At 32.1% G+C, this 18,226-nt stretch overlaps 1 protein-coding gene across 3 annotated transcripts in view; it reads left to right on the top strand.

Annotated features, from left to right (window-relative positions):
• The window catches only part of LOC106070028 (uncharacterized), a 146,280-nt gene that overhangs the window by 23,998 nt on the left and 104,056 nt on the right, over nucleotides 1-18,226 (top strand). For all 3 annotated transcript variants that reach the window (XM_056036181.1, XM_056036194.1, XM_056036186.1), the window contains exons 18-40: nucleotides 44-287; nucleotides 520-834; nucleotides 1,615-1,898; nucleotides 2,575-2,723; nucleotides 3,021-3,283; nucleotides 3,409-3,539; nucleotides 3,969-4,132; nucleotides 4,332-4,474; nucleotides 4,797-4,957; nucleotides 5,833-5,986; nucleotides 8,489-8,997; nucleotides 9,533-9,662; nucleotides 10,775-11,003; nucleotides 11,529-11,766; nucleotides 12,250-12,388; nucleotides 12,727-13,017; nucleotides 13,906-14,069; nucleotides 14,212-14,362; nucleotides 15,049-15,479; nucleotides 15,818-15,968; nucleotides 16,433-16,884; nucleotides 17,394-17,535; nucleotides 17,630-17,858. In XM_056036181.1, coding sequence (XP_055892156.1) covers nucleotides 44-287; nucleotides 520-834; nucleotides 1,615-1,898; nucleotides 2,575-2,723; nucleotides 3,021-3,283; nucleotides 3,409-3,539; nucleotides 3,969-4,132; nucleotides 4,332-4,474; nucleotides 4,797-4,957; nucleotides 5,833-5,986; nucleotides 8,489-8,997; nucleotides 9,533-9,662; nucleotides 10,775-11,003; nucleotides 11,529-11,766; nucleotides 12,250-12,388; nucleotides 12,727-13,017; nucleotides 13,906-14,069; nucleotides 14,212-14,362; nucleotides 15,049-15,479; nucleotides 15,818-15,968; nucleotides 16,433-16,884; nucleotides 17,394-17,535; nucleotides 17,630-17,858 — 5,264 coding nt within the window. The remainder of the gene's footprint in view (nucleotides 1-43; nucleotides 288-519; nucleotides 835-1,614; nucleotides 1,899-2,574; nucleotides 2,724-3,020; nucleotides 3,284-3,408; nucleotides 3,540-3,968; nucleotides 4,133-4,331; nucleotides 4,475-4,796; nucleotides 4,958-5,832; nucleotides 5,987-8,488; nucleotides 8,998-9,532; nucleotides 9,663-10,774; nucleotides 11,004-11,528; nucleotides 11,767-12,249; nucleotides 12,389-12,726; nucleotides 13,018-13,905; nucleotides 14,070-14,211; nucleotides 14,363-15,048; nucleotides 15,480-15,817; nucleotides 15,969-16,432; nucleotides 16,885-17,393; nucleotides 17,536-17,629; nucleotides 17,859-18,226) is intronic.

Raw genomic sequence — 18,226 nt, forward strand, 5'->3', positions numbered from 1 at the left:
CGTTCATATTGATGATTAGTTGTTAAAATTTCCATCTGAACAGTGCTGCAGTGTCCTGCTGGTCAGCAGTATACTGTGTGTGCCAGGCCCTGTGAACGTACATGCAGAGACATAGCTGAAAACAAAGACCCTGACTGTGACACAAAGTGTGTTGAAGGCTGCAATTGCTTGACTGGCCAAACTTTAAATGACCAAGGGCAATGTGTCCCAATTGCAGATTGTCCTTGTATTTTCAATGGGAAACAGTATCCATCTGGATACACAACAGTTCTTGGAAGTGAAATCTGGTAAGTTAGACATTTTACTTTTCACAAAAAAAATTTTAAATTTATTCTTTAATACTAAAGTTAATTAAAAAAATATAATAAGATAAATTCTTAGTTGTTATTGGGCAGTATCTAAATAATAATATTTGATCAAACAGACATAACTAAGTTATACCATTGATTTAGTTTATTATAAAAAATTGAAATTCTGAAAAATAATGACACATTTATTTTTGTTTGAATTTATTTGCAGTGTCTGTGAAAATGCCAAGTTTGTCTGCTCAGCTGTGCCACCTGCTCGTGTGACTCTTCCACCTACCAATCCACCTCCATTGTGCCCACTTGAGACATCAGTCTACACCAGATGCAAATCCAACTGTCCACTTACTTGTGACAACATGCACAATCCACCCAACTGTAGTAAAGACAATTGCGATGCTGGATGTGAGTGTCTGCCTGGTCTGGTTCTTGATGGAGACAATTGTGTCAATGCTTCCTTGTGCCCTTGTCACCATGCTGGAAATACTTATCATGAAGGGGAATCTTACTTCCAGGAATGCAATCAATGGTTTGTTTATTTAACATGATTCGTTCAGATAGGATGGGAATTCAATAGAGAATTTATTTATCATATTTTGTGCACCATAAAATGTCATTTTTTATAAGTGGTAAGGAAAATCCTCTTTGTCTGCTTGTGTTAAACATATGTGCATGCCTGTCCTATGTTTGTTTTAAATTTATGAGAGTTTCCCAATGCTGTGTTGCGCTTAGGTACAAGTACAATTATTCCAGAAAAGTATGGTGATGTGGCACTTCTGTATTGTCATAATAAAAATATATTCTTCTACCTAAATGTTAATGTAGAATTTAAAATTACTTTTCAATTGAAGTAGTAAAATATTCTAAGAAACATGGAAACACAGCAGCAGATAGCAATCAAATTAACATCCTTAAAATATATTTGGTATTATATTTGGTTCTGAATACTTTGTTTTTATTATTAAAACTCTGCGTTTTATTAGTCAATAATGTTTATAGGCCTAATGGAGCTAAAAGTTGAAGAAAATATTTTTATATCTTATTTATTGTCAAAAGTCTAATTCATTTTTTAAACTAAATTATAGACGTAATAGTTGATTATAGATTTAATATTTCTTCTTTTAATCCCAATACATGTTAAAAGGTCCACATTAACCAAAGTAGTAGAGACTTTAATTTCTTTCACTCATGTTATAGAGCTCAAGTGGGAACTTAACTTGCTATCAAATCAAAAATAAATAGAATAAAGCAATGAAGGTATACTCTTTTATATGATTCTTCATTTCATTATCCAATTTCTTATTCATAGCACTTGTAAAAATCGGCAATGGCAGTGCACAAACAACACTTGCCCATCGTCATGTAGTGCCTATGGAGACTCCCATTACACTACATTTGATGGCCGTCGCTATGAGTTCCAGGGAGTGTGTGACTATGTTTTAGTGAAATCAACAGATGACAGTCCTTACAACTATGCTATCACCACTCACAACACACAGTGTGGTACAACAGGAGTAACTTGTGCCAAACAAATTGACTTTACTGTTGGTACAGAAGGAACAGATAATTTTTACAAACTTCAACTTATCTCAGGTACAAAGATTTATATTTTCTTTTCTTCTTTTTTTTTTCACCTAGAAATTATTTTCAGGTTTACACACTTGAAATTAGTACCTGAAAAATTTAAGTAAAATGTTATGTAGATGATAAAAAAATAATAAATTAAAAAAACACCTGATGGATTTAATGGCAAGTAGTAATATTTTTGGCTTCCTTCAGTGTGGAGTAACTATGGTTCATCTCGAAGAAATGAAATGAAAGCCTGGCCATTAACTATGGTTGAAATGATTAGTTGCCCCCTCTCCACACAGGTACCAGATACAGTTTGAGACTAGGAGCATTGCAGGTTCTGCCTGACTGTAGCACTGTGTGGTGCAAGCTGCCTAAGGTCACTGGCTCATGATATTTCCTCAGGACATTGACTCTTGAAGCCTTTTCCAGGTTTCCATGTTTAAATGTAATGTAAGGCAGCAAAAGTTTGGATGTGGGTAGCTAGGAAAGGCTAACAAGCCACTTGAGTTTGGATCTTGCTAGAAACAGATTTTTAAATTTCAATTTCAGTACATTAGCATGTTTACTCCAAGTACTTGCCTATATATTGGTTTCACAACAGTAAGACTTCTCACTTAGGCCACTGGCTGTTCTTATCATTATGTCCTCAAGCAGAGATTTTGTCAGTGAGTAATTAATATTCTTGTATTGCATCCAGGTCAGTCCGTTGTACCAGATCCTGGCTCACCATTTAGTGTCAAAGAAGTTGGTGACATGGTTTACATCACTACTCCATTTGGTGTAACAGTACAGTGGGACAAAGGAACAAGAGTTTATGTCAGACTAACAAAAGATCACATGAGATATGTAAGTAGCTTAATTTGTTTGCTTAGATGTTTTTGTAAACCCATGTTCATGTGACAGTTGCTTTTATTATATAGTAACTAATCTTGAGTAGATGCAATCATTTTAAAAGAAAGTTGCTTTTAAGTAAAAAAAAAAATGGAAGAAAAATATATAGGGTTAGCTTAATTTGTTTTTTTCTAATTTTATATTTATGTTCTTAAATATCACTTTGCAAAGTTTTTTTTTTCATATTTAAATGTTCACAATAATTTGTCTAAAATATGAAAATACTTTTTTCTTTTACACTTTGGCCATTAGGTTGAAGGTCTCTGTGGCAACTTTAATCAAGACTCTGGAGATGATTTTATTCCAAAACAAGGAGGGAATCCTGTTAACAAGGCAACAGCATTTGGTGATAGCTGGAAAGTGCAAAGCTCTTGTGCACCATCCCTTGAGATTACTGATACTTGCTCAAAGAACCCCCAGAGAAAAGCCTGGGCACATTTCAAGTGTTCGGTATTGAATTCTGACCTATTTCAACCATGTCACAATGTTGTTGATCGCACAGATTTCGTCAGAAGGTGAAACCTTTTTTTTTTACTCAGTGAAATAAGATTCCTTATAAAACAAACTGTGAAGATAATTAAATCAACATTTGTAAGATGTTTTTAAGAAATACTTGAAATCCTGTTTATTGTATTTTAAGATGTGAGTTTGATGCTTGTGCTTGTGACCTGGGTGGTGACTGTGAATGTCTTTGTACTGCCATAGCTGCCTATGCTCATGAATGTGCTGTTAATGGAGTGCCCATCAATTGGAGAAGCAATGATTTATGTCGTAAGTATTGATTCAGCATGTTCTTTATCTTAAAAAATACCTTAAAAAGAAAGACCAGTCACTTTTTGTCATCTCTGTAAAAGATGTCACATTATAATTAGTATCCCCATTCAAACTGAGTTTAACTATTCTGTTTATTTTATGAAAGACCAGTCATTTTTTGTCATCTCTGTAAAAGATGTCACATTATAATTAGTATCTCCATTCAAACTGAGTTTAATTTTTCTGCTTATTTTATGAAAGACCAGTCACTTGTTGTCATCTATGCAAAAGATATCACCTTATAATGTGCATCTCCATTCCAAATAAGTTTAATTATTCTGTTTATTTTATGAAAGACTAGTCACCTTTTGTCATCTATGTAAAAGAAGTCACATTATAATGTGCATCCCCATGAGTCTAAATATTCTGTTTATTTTCTAATTTCAGCCATACAGTGTGAGCAGTGTGAAACATTTAATCCATGCATCTCTCTGTGTCCAAAGAAAACCTGCGGCAACAAAAATGTGTATTCTGCTATTGCTTCACAATGTAGTGATCTTAAAGGACTTTGTTTTGAAGGCTGTGATCTTAATCCTTGCCCACCAGGACAGGTGACTGCATTTATATGAAATGTAGAGATGTTTACTCATTGTGATATCATCTGGACTAATTGTGTCAGTTAAACCATAAAAGTTTTTTTTGTACAAAATGTATAGTACCAAATTCATTGTATATATTTTTGCTGATTCAAATACAGAAATTACACAATTTATTGGTGAGGAAATTGTAAATATAAATGTTCTCTTTCAGGTCTATGACTCACTCACTGACCCAGTCAGTTGCATTCCTGAATCTCTTTGTGAAACACCATCTTGTGATATCAATGGCAAGACCTACAAAGAAGGGGAGAGAATAGAGGACCCTTCAGCCTGTAGGACTGAATGTGAGATTTGGTAAGTATAATTTCATTTTTATTTGATGGCCGTAATGATTAATTGCACAAGTTTTTATCCTTGATTTTTAAATCGTACTTGCTGGTCTTTGCCTTGAACATATCATTATAGTTGATTTGTTAATGCCAAGAACAAAATTGGCAAGAAACTGTTATTCACAGTTAACTTTAAATTATGTAAATATTTTGACATTATTATCTTCTTCAGTAATTAGTTTTTCTTAATCTTATAAGTGAAAGAACAACATTATTTCATACAAGAATTTCAGATCATTATTTTATACCTTTCTTTTTAACTTTAAATCTATTTTTCTTTATTATAGCATTTGTCGTAACACCATAATAGAGCATATTACCTTTGGCAAGTGTGAGCCTGTTCCTATGCACACACCTACTCCACAAACAACCACAACAGCAGAGCAACCTGGTCAGAAGACCACCGAAAACGCAGGGACTCCTCATTCAATCAATGACACCAATGGAGGTAATAGAGCTGCAGCACCTCGACGCCTTCGCAAGGCTGCTGTTAAAAAATAACCTTGCTATTGTTTTTTTTAATTTTTTTTATAAAAGTTCTTGTTTAAATATGTGTGATACTCTTTGACAATCAATCACTTGGTGAAAATGTTGAATTTGAAAATCACAAATATTTCAAAATAAGCTTTGAGTGCTTTTAAAAATAGTTTAGACCCAAATAAAAAGGTCCTCTATTGGTTTAGAAACATTCAATTAAAGTTAAACAAGGACTGAAAAAGGACAAGAATTATAAGATTTTCTTAGAACTTAACAAAAACTCAAATTGGATTTGCTTTAGGAAGTGATTGTTATTTGTCATCATCTCGGTTATTTTATATACATGATTATATTGATTTCCATTACCATTAAGAATGACCTTAATATCCTGTTTTTTATCACTTAAGACTTTTACAACACTTTTAAGAATATTTTGTTTTTATTAATATGAATTTTAGTTGCTAAATAATTGTAATGCATCTGGCTTTGCATAATGTCTTCCAGTATTTGCATCTATAATTTCTTTGACTTTATATTCAGATCAATAAAAAAAAGAGCATCATGCTTGGACACTTTGTTGTATTTAATTTGTTTACATTTTTATTAGACTGTAAGAACACTTTCAGCTTTGATTGGAACCCACCCTGCTGAATTTACTGAGTGAAATATTATATTTACACTTTGAGACTCAATGATCTTCTAGTGGAAATGATTCACATGTTATTAAAAGATTGGAGAATATTGGCAACTCAGCTGGGTGGAGACCTTGGAATCAAAGCTGAAGGAATTTGAGGAAGTCTTTAACAAACACAAAAATCAATCCCTAATATTATGTTTCTCCTGCAGTGTGTGATGAATTGTTGGGATCCTACCAGAAGGACATTGCTGGGAATGATCAGTTCTCTGCCTCTTCCTCTCAGAGTGTAGCTTACGAGGCTCATCAGGCTCGACTCTTCAACACACACTCAGGAGCTGACAACGGGGGAGCATGGGTTCCCAGGTTAGAGACTTTTTCAATTTGAAATGAATGTGTTCATGAAAGCATTTGGAGTGTTGAACTGGACTGGGTTTTTGATAGAAAATTAACTTCTTCAATGATAGAAAAAAAGAATAATACTAAACTAACCATCTACAATATATTATACCATTTAAAAAGTATCTAAATAAAAATGAGTTATATAGAATGTTTATATTTTTAAGTGGGGATTAGTCAAATTCAGGCTACCACTGTCATTGAGACTCACTAAGACTTAATATTCACCTTTGTTAAAACCAGACCATTCATTTTTTAAGACTAAGACTTTAATAGATGTATGTTGAATATTTGTATGTTTAATACTCATCTGTTACCTCTTCAACTAGCATAATCCTTCTGGAAACCCTTTTGTGCTGAGACTAATCCCCCTAAAGGAATCATGTGTGTCTTAGGGTCTCCTTGTCCATTTTAAAGAAAAAGAATTTTATGAACAAGTTCTCTCTCTCTTAAAACCTTGTCCAGCCTGTTTGTCTACTTCTCTTCATCCTCCCTGCACTGGTGACATTGTGAGTCATAGCTCTCTCCAAATCATTCAAAGTATTTGTCTATAAGGCAGTGGTTGACTCTGAACTGGGCTAGGATGGCCTGTTCATCTTGCTGTTGTTGCCACCAAGCAACCATGTATAATCCTTGTGTTTTACTCACTTATAAGCATTGCTGTACACCCTTAAGTTATGTCAAGTGATACAAAGTTTTTATACATAGCACAAAGTAATACATAATAATGCATATATATTTTTGAAATTCTTATCTCCACATGGTCTTGACATGGACTTAAACAAAATTAAAAGTGTATTATATTTATTTTTATAATATATTACACAAATAAAAATAATAGTGTTTCAACAACATATGTTATTGTTTGTGATAACATTTAAAACATAGGCTGGCAATTATCCATCATACACCAACCTATAATTGGTCAAAGCCTGTAATTTAGAACTACTGACATAATAATTATTTTGCTTAAATTATTACAAGTGAAAAGATTTGTAAAAGAGTCTGCAAAAGTTGAACACTCAGCATTTGGATGGGTGGCTGAGTGGCATACCTATCAAGGGGTCTCAAGTTCAAATCCCAACTCATTCTGAGTTGTCTTTGCTGAGCCCCTAAAAGAAGCTGAGAAATCTTCACACAGAAACTCCCCACCCCCCCGACCACCACCTCTTTTTTCCCCTATTTTCACAAATGATATTGGACAAGAATGCACAAAGCATGCATGAAGGACACATTATACAAGAGAAAATGTTTTTAAAAAAATCTGACATAAAACTGGTTTAATCAACTAGTAACTCATTCCATAAATTGTTAAATGCTCTTACTAATAAAATCTTTCATAGCTAATTCAAGAAGATTTTAACTGTCCTTGCAGACTGGTTGGTTGAATAGTAAATTGATTAGCAAGTTGCTTCTTGAAAATACATGATATATATTAAAGTCAGTAAGATAAGCTTAGAAACCTAGGGGTTGTATTCAATGTCTCTGGAGGGACAGATGAAAAACATTGATTGCTTTATTAAGTCTTTAAGATATTTATTCAACACAAATTAGTCTGGAAAGAATCTCACATTACACACAAGCTTATGGGATTGCTGACCACAAGCTTGAAGACCACTAATTTATAGCAAATCTCATTTCAAAGGCCAAGATTTTGTGCTGGATGATTCCCATCTCACAATCCTGTAGGAAAACTGACTTTACAAAAAATATCATTTTAGAAGGCTCAATAGCTATAAAGAAAAATACCATTAAGAATAGCTGATCACTTCAGCTTGCAAAGATAAGGACATTTAACAGACATTTTTCTTCACAAAAATACATGACAGTCAAAAAAAAAATTTGAGCCATTTTAATCTTATTAGGAAACTTATGAAATGATTTCATTCCTGAAAAGATATATTGCAAGAAGTTTAAGAAGCAACAAAATTTCCATTAAGTGATCACATGCTACTATTTGAAAATAGTATCAGATAATTGTATTGCTCCTAACATATAGAAATGAAGTTTTATTTTAAATTTTTATTATAACAATTGACACTCAAAACAATATACAAATTGGTTGGCTGTCTTCAGTGTACAATGACCATGGCTTTTCTCACAGGGCATTATTTCTAGTCAGAATATTGCTACCCACACTGCATAGCCCCCCTCATCACGTAGCTGATGGCTTTAAGGAACTACAGAAACCAATATTGTGTAGTATTGGCAACATTGTGGGATCTATCATTGTGTAAACAAAAACAAGAAATTCTCACAAAAATTCTAACAAAATGTTACACTATTTACATAAATCTAATTTTTTAAAACACATTTAACATAATTATGAAGATTTTAAAAATTGCTTTAACGAACATAAAATTAAATATAGACATACAGTTCTAAATAATTAATTAAAAACATTGTCAATTTTTTTGTTTAGCCTAAACAATACATATTATTGCTTGAGTGGTTCCTTGATAATTGCAGATTATCTGATCTTCATCCTTATATCACACTAAAACTTCAACGTCCTGACCTTATTACTGGAGTAGTTCTTCAAGGAGTTCCTAATTCACCACAATGGGTGACAGAGTACTCAGTGGAAACATCCATTGATGGAGTCCATTTCCAGCCCTACATGGACAGCAGACAGACTGGGCCCAAAGTTTTCAAAGGGAACTTTGACAGCAACACCCCAGTTAAGGGATTCTTTGATAGGGAGGTGCCTGCTATTGCTGTCAGAATTTATCCCAACAAGTGGGTAGGAGCTGCAGGCTTGAGGTTTGATCTTCTAGTATGCAATGGTGCAGCAACTCTGGTTCCTCCAACAATAGCCTATGGGGAAACACCTACTCCAACACCTTTCAGAGTAACTGGAGGTACCCCTACTAAGGCCCCCACTGTAAGCTATCCAGGAGGAGCTACAACTCTGACCCCACCACCAGGGCAGCATCAAACTTCACCAACTTTGACACCACCATTTACTCTACAACCAGGTCAGTATCCAATCATTCATACTTTTAAAATGTTCTGAGATGTGTAATCATTTCTATCTTTTGAAAGCTTAATTGCTATTGAATAACACACACACACACATATTGAATTCAAAATTAAATATTTTCTCATTGCCTAATTATTGGTCCAAGGTGATGAAATAAAATTCAGAATTAAATTTTTATACATGCCATAAGTTAAAAAGTTAAAACTGAATCCTCCTCCACCTGATGATGTTTCAACACTTCCATAGATATAGCTAAGATGTTTCACTTTCTCAGTTAATCTAAAAATCAAACCCCATCAAGTGTACTTTTTGTCATTTTATATTTTTGCCTCTTAGCTATAAAGATCTGTAAATTTTGCTGAAGAAATTTTATGTAGATATATATTTAAAAAATTACATTTGAAGCTAATTTATTATTAAATCTACAACTACTTTTTAAAAAGAAAAAAGGAACATAAATGTTATAATAATAATTTCAAAAGAAAATTAAATTCATTATCACTATTAATTTGTGTATAATTATGAAACAGATGTAGTTTGCAATGTTCCAATGAATGTGGATCTTCCTCCATTTTTACCTGATAACCAGTTGAGTTCCACACTAAGTATTACTCCCCCTGGTGATGGCAGACTAAATGGTTTGTCATCTTGGATCCCAGCGTAAGTAACTCTCTACTTTCACACTTTATGATACATTATCATTGGTTTCAGAAAATTCAGGTTCTAGTATTTCGTCACATGGTCAACATAATTTTAAGATTGAAAACAAAATGGAAATGCTTTTATGCTAGACATCATTATTGTGTCTTAAAAGTTTTCAATCTTATTGTCTTATCTTAAAAATTGCAAACATTCCTTCAAAAGTGAAGATAATAATGTTCTGTACTATCCATGGGTTAATCTATTCATGCATGTTAATTAGTGACTTAAACTCTGATAAGTCATTGGTTTTCTAGGCTGATTCAGGCAACACTAATGACACTAGGAACAAAGGAGCTACTTAATTATGTCATTTTTAAATAAGCTTTTATCTTCTTATTGAATATGGTGAAATATATTACCAATAATAGCCAATAATAGAATATGCATCCTCCGTTGGGGACCCCTCAACTCAAGGTAACATTAAGAAACTGGAACAGACACAAAATACAGCAGTGAGATTCATAACAAACGAATATTCACACTTAACCAGAGTAACACCTTTAGTAAAATCACTAAATTTAGAAAGCCTTCAGGACAGAAGACTCAAAAGTAAAGTAGCAATTATACATAAAACACTGAACCATAATCTTCAAATACAAAAACAAAATTTAATAAAATACTCTGAAAGACACAAAGATAAAGGCACATTCCTCGTCCCATATGCTAGGACAAATTTGTACAAATACTCCTTCTTCCCTAGTGCTATTAGAGCATGGAATGGGTTGCCTGAGCTAGCCAGGAAAAACAGTGACTTGGCAGAATTTAAGTCATTGGTTAATATGCATGACTAAATGCATGACGAGTAGGATGTAATCATCTTCTTTTTTGAAGTAACGTCTATATTATATAAGAAGATAAGATACTATTAAATTATTGTTAGCTAGCATGATGTACAATTTAAGAAATTGCATATAGTCTTGCCACAATTTTTATCAATTCCACATCTTGAAAAGATTGTTACAAATAAATTGTAGTATATTTTTTATCTTTTTTTTGGTCATTAATCAATGAAGAATTGTAAACAAGTGAAAAATTAAGATTTAAAAATTAGATATATTTTTATTTACTAGTGTGACTGACCAGAACCAATGGCTTCAGGTGGACTTTTTGTTAGCTCAGAACTTGTCTGGCATACTGACTCAGGGCAGTCCAAATGCTGAGAAATGGGTCTCATCCTACATGATTAGCACCAGCCTTGATGACTTAACTTTCTATCCACTTCGTGGCAATGATGGAAATATTTTCATTTTTAAAGGAAATTCTGACAAGGATTCTATAGTCAGAAATTATTTTCCACATGTAAGTTCCTGTTGTGTTTTTATACAGAGGGAAAAAGTAAATTAAATAAATACTTTGCTAATGATGCTGTGTTAGCAATAATCCAATCTATGAAGTTTCTACATAATTATTGCATAAATAAATGTTTAAAAACTTTATATCTTAGAAAAACACAATTTGATATCAGTGATTGACCATTTATTTTCTTCTCACGTCTCTGGGTTTTTCTGTAATGATTGTTTCTTTATCTTCACTCTGTATCAATAAGGAAAAAAGGTCGGGAAGCTTAATTTAGTTAAATAAACAACAACAATATTTATCACCTATTTGTAGTAAATACTTATGTTAACAAATTCATAACAGTATTAATTAGTTCTGGAGTGGACATTTTTTTTTATAGATAATGCAATATTTATATATAAATATAAATCATGTTATTATAATTTTAGATTTTATATACATGCATACATAAAAGTGGAATTATCCAATACAAATATTTCTTAAAATCTAGTTGGGGTAAAGAAAAATGTTCAATTTCTCTTGTAGCCTGTAATAGCTAGGTACATCCGCATCATACCATTGACGTGGGCACCAAATGGTCCTGGGCTGAGAATCAATTATCTTGGTTGCATCTCAAAGTACAACACACCTCGACCAACAGAGCCTTTAGAAATTCCAACTCCAACCACAATGGCTACACCACCACCAGGTGTTACTACTGCTGCACCCACTCCTCAAATTTTACCCCCGACAGTGCCATTCTTTGTTCCCACACCTACACCAGGTAAATAATATCAGTTTTCTTGCTACTGACTACATTCCATATAATGAGAATTTATTCCATATAATGAGAATTTATTCCATATAATGAGAATTAATTTTTATTGGATTATTATTGATGCAGTAATAATTTTTAGAATGTAATTAAGTCCAATGATATTTGCATGTTCATGTGATATCCTTTTTTTGCACTGCCATCTTTTTAATCAAAGTTCTTGCTTAGGAAAATTTGTTATCATTTTTTCATTTGTTATCATTTATTTCTTATGGAACATTAATAGTAGACAAAATCTGATTATAAAGAAATCAAGAAAATATTCCGAATGACTCAAATATTTGTATTACTTAGCTATATGTAAATATTTTCCTAATTTTATTATATTTTATAGATCATTTAATGTAAAATGTCAACAATGACCATCTCTTTGCAATATTTGGATGACATTCTTGATATGATTATAAAGAAAGTGTTTTCCCTTTTTTTTAGTATGTGGCAAAGAAATGGGCTTACAAAGTCAACAAATAATTAAAGACTCACAGATAACAGCTTCATCAAGTAAACCTTTTCATGGACCACAATTGGCCAGACTTTCTGAATATTTTTACCAAGGATCTTGGATGCCATTGTAATTTTTTAAATTAAATAAATAGGTTTAATAATCTTGTAGTTGAAAATGTAAAGAACAAAGAAGCTTGTTTTTTTTTAGATACGGTTTTATTAAGCAACTTTAAAATACATACATTTGCTGCTTACAAGATTTTTTTTATGAATTTATCTAAGATAAATACACAAAAAAGAAGGATACTCTTAAAAAAATATATAGAAAGAATTACATTTTTTAAATATAAAAATCTTTTTGTTTTAAAGCACCAAGCATAAAAAGGCATGAAAATGGATTAATACCTTTTCTCAGTTTTCTATTAACTATAAAAATGTAAAAAAAAATATTTTTTTTGTGTTCAGGAATGATGACACATCACCATATATCCAAGTTAACTTTCAAGAACCCAAGTTCCTGTCTGGTGTAGTGACTCAGGGAGAAGGAACTGAAGAAAGATGGGTGACCGAATATAAAGTATACACAAGCATGGATGGCGTAGACTTTGTTCCATATTCAGCCAAGCAAGATGGGGCAACAATTTTCAAAGCCAACACAGATTCCAACACCCCTGTTACTAACCTCTTTGTTCAAAATATCTTGGCTCAGTACATTAGGATATACCCTGTTGGTAGTCACATGCAGCCAGCCCTGAGGTAAGCAAAGAAAATGTTGAATTTAGTTAAACAAACATATTCTGTAGGAGAATGTTAAGCAGAAAAATGAATTTGAAAAAAGCTTATGCCCTTCTTTAAGCCCTATTTCATTTATACAAGAATAATAAGAATTAATCATTTGTCTTCTCATGGGATTTAAATGCACTGCTTAAGGGGGCAAGGGTTAATTCAATACTATTTATTTGCGAGTTGAAATATTTGTAAAAATTTTGTTGTTATTTTCTCTAATACTACAGCATACATTTTTGGATTTATTAATCATACACTGAAGGGAAATATAAACAATATAAACTTGATCGATTTAAATCTTTTCAAAGTCAATGTAGCAAAAAAAAAAGAATATAAATCCTAATGATGAAATAAATTGGACATCACAGTGATTAATAAACTTTATAACTATTTGTACAAAATACTGAAAATAATGTAGCTTGACTGATCTGGTCAACAATATTCCTAATATCTTTCTTGGTCTTTCTTTTATAGTCTTTTAAAAAGACCTTGAAAACATAATTTTGTATTTTTTCCTACTTTGTTAACCTGTTTCTGGACCAAATGAGCAGTTGAGCATAACAGTTACATTTCTTTCCTATAGATCATGCTGTAAAGCTTGATTCTATTTGGACTTAACTCTTTCAAAAGCATGGTTGACTTTTTAAAAGCATGGTTATTTGACTTTTTTAAAGATTCTAATTACTTCCGCTCTTTAGAAATATTTATACTGTTCATGGTTGATTATCAAAACAAAATTATTTTTTTGGGGGGTGGGGGGTGGGGTTAAATAGATAATTTGTTTAAAAAATGTTCTATTAACAAGAAATAGACACAATACATTTATAAAAACTAATTATTTCTATTGTATGCATATAGGTTTGATGTGTTGGGCTGCAACCCTTCATTGCCAGACCGTGGAATAGTAACACCCTCTCCACCTCCGACAACAACAACAGAGAAACCAACTTTACCTTTTGGTCAAACACCTAAACCAACACTGACACCACCACCCATTGTTTTAGATACTATAAGCCCACCAAGTAAATGTTTTTTTTATTGCTGTTGTTATTATGTTTTTTGATCCACAATAACATTCAATTAATTTTGTATTTAAAAGACAATGTTTATTTTTATTTTACACAGCTTGTCTTTATTACATTTTGTCATTTTTTTTTTTCACAGCCTGTCTTCTACCCATGGGTTTAAGTAGCCATTATATCATTGCTAATGACCAGATGACTTCATCATCTAATCTGGATAAAACCCACACAGTATCTGATGGAAGACTTAATAATGTTTACTCCAGTACTTCTGGTGGATCATGGATTCCTGGGTAATATCAGTTAATTTTATTTTCTTCAGCTTTCATTTTAATATTGTTTCAATCTTGTAGCCATAACTTGTGTGTTTTTTTTAAATTTAATTTACTAAATTTGGTAGTTTTTAAAAAACCTGTTTAGTTTTTTCTTAAATTTGATGATAATCATAAGAAACATCATTTTTTAGCCTTTATTCATTATCATTTTAAGATTTTATAAATAATTAAGAAATCATCAAAATAAATATTTGCTACATTAACTTTATTTTAAACTTCAGATTAATAGTACTAATACATTTTGTCCAAATTTATCAAGCACTTTAAGAGTATGGGGAAACAAACAATTTCATCCATCAACTGACAAAAATAATTATATTTTATATATAGTTTACATTTGAATAAAAAAATTAAATGTTAAAATTTCTTGTATTTTAATCATTAATAACTACCAAATTGTAATCATGATTATGGAAGATTCTCCTTTAAGATGAGTAATTAAAGCTATGACTTGCTAATAATGTATGAATGAAAAGGCTTATTGATATTATGCATATTTTTCCAAAAAGATAAAATTTAACAAATTGTTTTTTTTTAAGTAAGACTATAATAAAATGAAATATATATAGTTTATCCATTAGTTAATTTTTGTTTTGTATTTTTATAACATGTGTTTTTGTGTTTTTTTTCAATTTTTAATGAAGATCTGAAACAAATCAATGGGTTACTGTTAAATTTGATGAACCCAAGCTTTTGTCTGGAGTTGTGACACAAGGCAGCCCTGATTCATCTCGTTGGGTCAAGACATACTACATCTATTACAGCCTTAATGGTGTTGACTTTATTCCATACACTGAGTACCCTGGTAGCCAAACACCTTACCTGTTCCGTGGTAACACTGACAGTAACACACCTGTAAGAAACTTACTCAACCGTGAAATCATTGCCCAGTACATCAAGATAGTTCCTGTTGAGGCAGGACCCAGTGGTATAGGTCTTAGATTTGATGTTTTGGGATGTAAACCTGATATACCAAAATTACCACCATCGCTGACTCCTCTAACTGTTAGCAATGAAACTCCACCAACACCAGGAACTGGAACTACACTCACTCCACCAACACCAGTCACAATTAGTGAGTAAAGATTGTCATCTTTTCATCTTCATCATTACAATAATCAATCACTTAGACAAAACCCAACCCTTATCACTATAACTAGACTCATTTAATCTCCAATGACTGTGACTAGACTCATTTCAATCTCCAATCACTGTGAATAGACTCTATTGCATTGTTTCACATCTTTTAAAAACATAACAATAAAAATTAGTATGATTGGGTAAAAGGATAAAATAATAGTAAAGAAACTTTTAAAACAACAAATTGTTAAAATATTCACTTAGTTTGTAAAAACGTTTTATAAAAAAAAATATTTTTTTTCATGATAAAAATAAAAGAACTTTTTTTTTCAGAGTGTGATGTACCAATGGGAATTTCTAATCCATTGATTATTGGGGACCAACAGTTGTCTGCTTCAACATCCCTTGATGAGTACCATGGACCAACCAGAGGCAGGATTTTCACCTATACTGATGGAGTGTTTGCTGGAGGATGGTCACCTAGGTTGGTACTTAAGACATTTGCTGGAGCTTAATTTTTTTAGAAATAAAGGTGTTTTTTTTTCATAAAATAGCATTAAATATTATAAATATGGTATCTATTGTATTTTGTCAAAAACATTTTTCTAAAAAAATAAAGATATCAACAACCAATCAACCAATTTGCATTTTTTTTGTTTAGCTTTTTAAAATTATTATACAAAAAAGTTTTAGCTTTCAGTATGCATAGAATAATATACTGATTGATGTACCATTTCTGTAATTAGATCAAACTTATTCTGGCCTTTCGAAGATCAATGCCAACACTTATGAAAAATGCAGCCTACTTTGTTGTTTTTATTTTTCTATATTCATTAAAAAAAGTAACTATCAATACAATATGCCACAAATTTCTTTTTTTCAATTCTTTCATTTACAATTAAGTTGCATTAATTTTGTTATTAAATCATTTAAATTTTGCATTTATAGAACATCTGATGAGAAACCATACTTGCAAGTTGATCTTCTGTCACCGTATAAATTCTCTGGAGTGACCACTCAAGGAAGTGCTGACCAACCATCATGGGTCACTAAATACTCAGTGTACTTCAGTACCGATGGCATCACTTTTGAACCTGTTAAGGACAACTCTGGCAATCCTATTGTGTTCAATGGCAACACTGACCAGCACACACCAGTGACCAACTTCTTCCCCACAGAAGTGGCCAGATACATACAGATAAGACCAGTGGAGTCCCACAATGGTATCACCCTGAGGTTTAATCTGCTAGGTTGTGAGACCCCAAGGCCTACCCCAGTTGTACCCATTACACAGGGTGTCACTTGGTCTCCAACTATTTCAGAGAAGACAACTTTGACTCCACCACCAGGACAGTTTGAAACCACTATGGGACCTCCAACATTTGCCATTCCTGTTCCAAGTAAGTCTCAAATTTAGTGACACAAAATAGAAAGTGATAAACTAAAAGACATGATGTTTATATGTATGCCTCTATATTTCCAGGTTGGGACCCTGCTTAGTCAGAAGATCTGAGTTAAGACATAATAATTTTTATTTCTTAAGGAATGCCCATAACATATATTTTACATCTTTCCTCAACACACAAAATGATACAGTTATACATACATTTCATTTTTTTTTTATAAAACAAAAACACATATCCTTGTCCATATAGACTACCCTGTAAACATTCATATTAAAGGCTAATTCTGCTTTATAAGAGCTGTTGGTTTGACATTGGGAGCCACATGAGTTTGTGTGTTAAACAAACTCTCTTTGTAATCTTGTTTAAATAGTAAAAATAACTATGTAATTGTTTTAAAAATCCTGAAATTTAATATCATAGCATTCTTTTGTATTTGATCTTCAGATCATTCTACCATGTCTTGCTTGTGGTATTAAACATTCTGAATTTTTTTTTTCATACAGATATGATTTGTAATTTCCCAATGAATGTTGACCGACCTTCTATGATAGCCAACCAGCAACTAACAGCTTCTAGTCAATTCAATTCTGAAACATCACCATCTGCAGGAAGATTGGATAACCAATTTTTCTCATGGGTTCCATTGTAAGCTAAGTTTTTGATGCTTCTGTCCCATAATCTTGTATATAATTATGTATGTGATAAGTTTCTTGTCATTATTTGATAATGTGTTTGACAGGGTTGCAGACTCCAGTCAATGGCTCCAGGTTGACTTTCAAACTCCTCAGAATCTCTCTGGAGTTCTTACGCAGGGCAGCCCAGACAGTGAAAAATGGGTGTCTTCCTTTTTGATCCGCACAAGTATGGATGGCTTGACCTATTACCATGTCAGAAATAATCAAGACAAAATTTTAGTTTTCCCTGGCAACTCTGACAAAGATTCTATTATTAGAAACTATTTCCCAAGGGTGAGTGACCTTTCCTCTGCATGGTATATTATTTTTTAAAAGTTTTTTAGTTCTTTAAATTTAAATTATGGAAATTTTTCATTTATAACCTGGAAGAGCTAGTAAATCATAGTTAAATACTTTAAATATACAGTTTTGGGTTAAAAAAAAACAACTAGTTTTTTAATGATTAAAGAATTAATCAAAACACATTGACCATTTTTTGTATGTGTTTGTCTGTGTACATATTTCAAGGCTATTCAGAAAGCATGGTTCTGGACTTCCTTTTGGGCTTAGTTAATTTCATATCAAATCCTTTTGATGTACATTTCAACATGTAATAGAAGTTATTTTGTTTCATGGTCTATCTCTTTTGTGTCTTTTTTTTT

The sequence above is a fragment of the Biomphalaria glabrata genome, chromosome 1 (genome assembly GCF_947242115.1).
Source record: "Biomphalaria glabrata chromosome 1, xgBioGlab47.1, whole genome shotgun sequence".
Lineage (NCBI taxonomy): Eukaryota > Metazoa > Mollusca > Gastropoda > Planorbidae > Biomphalaria > Biomphalaria glabrata.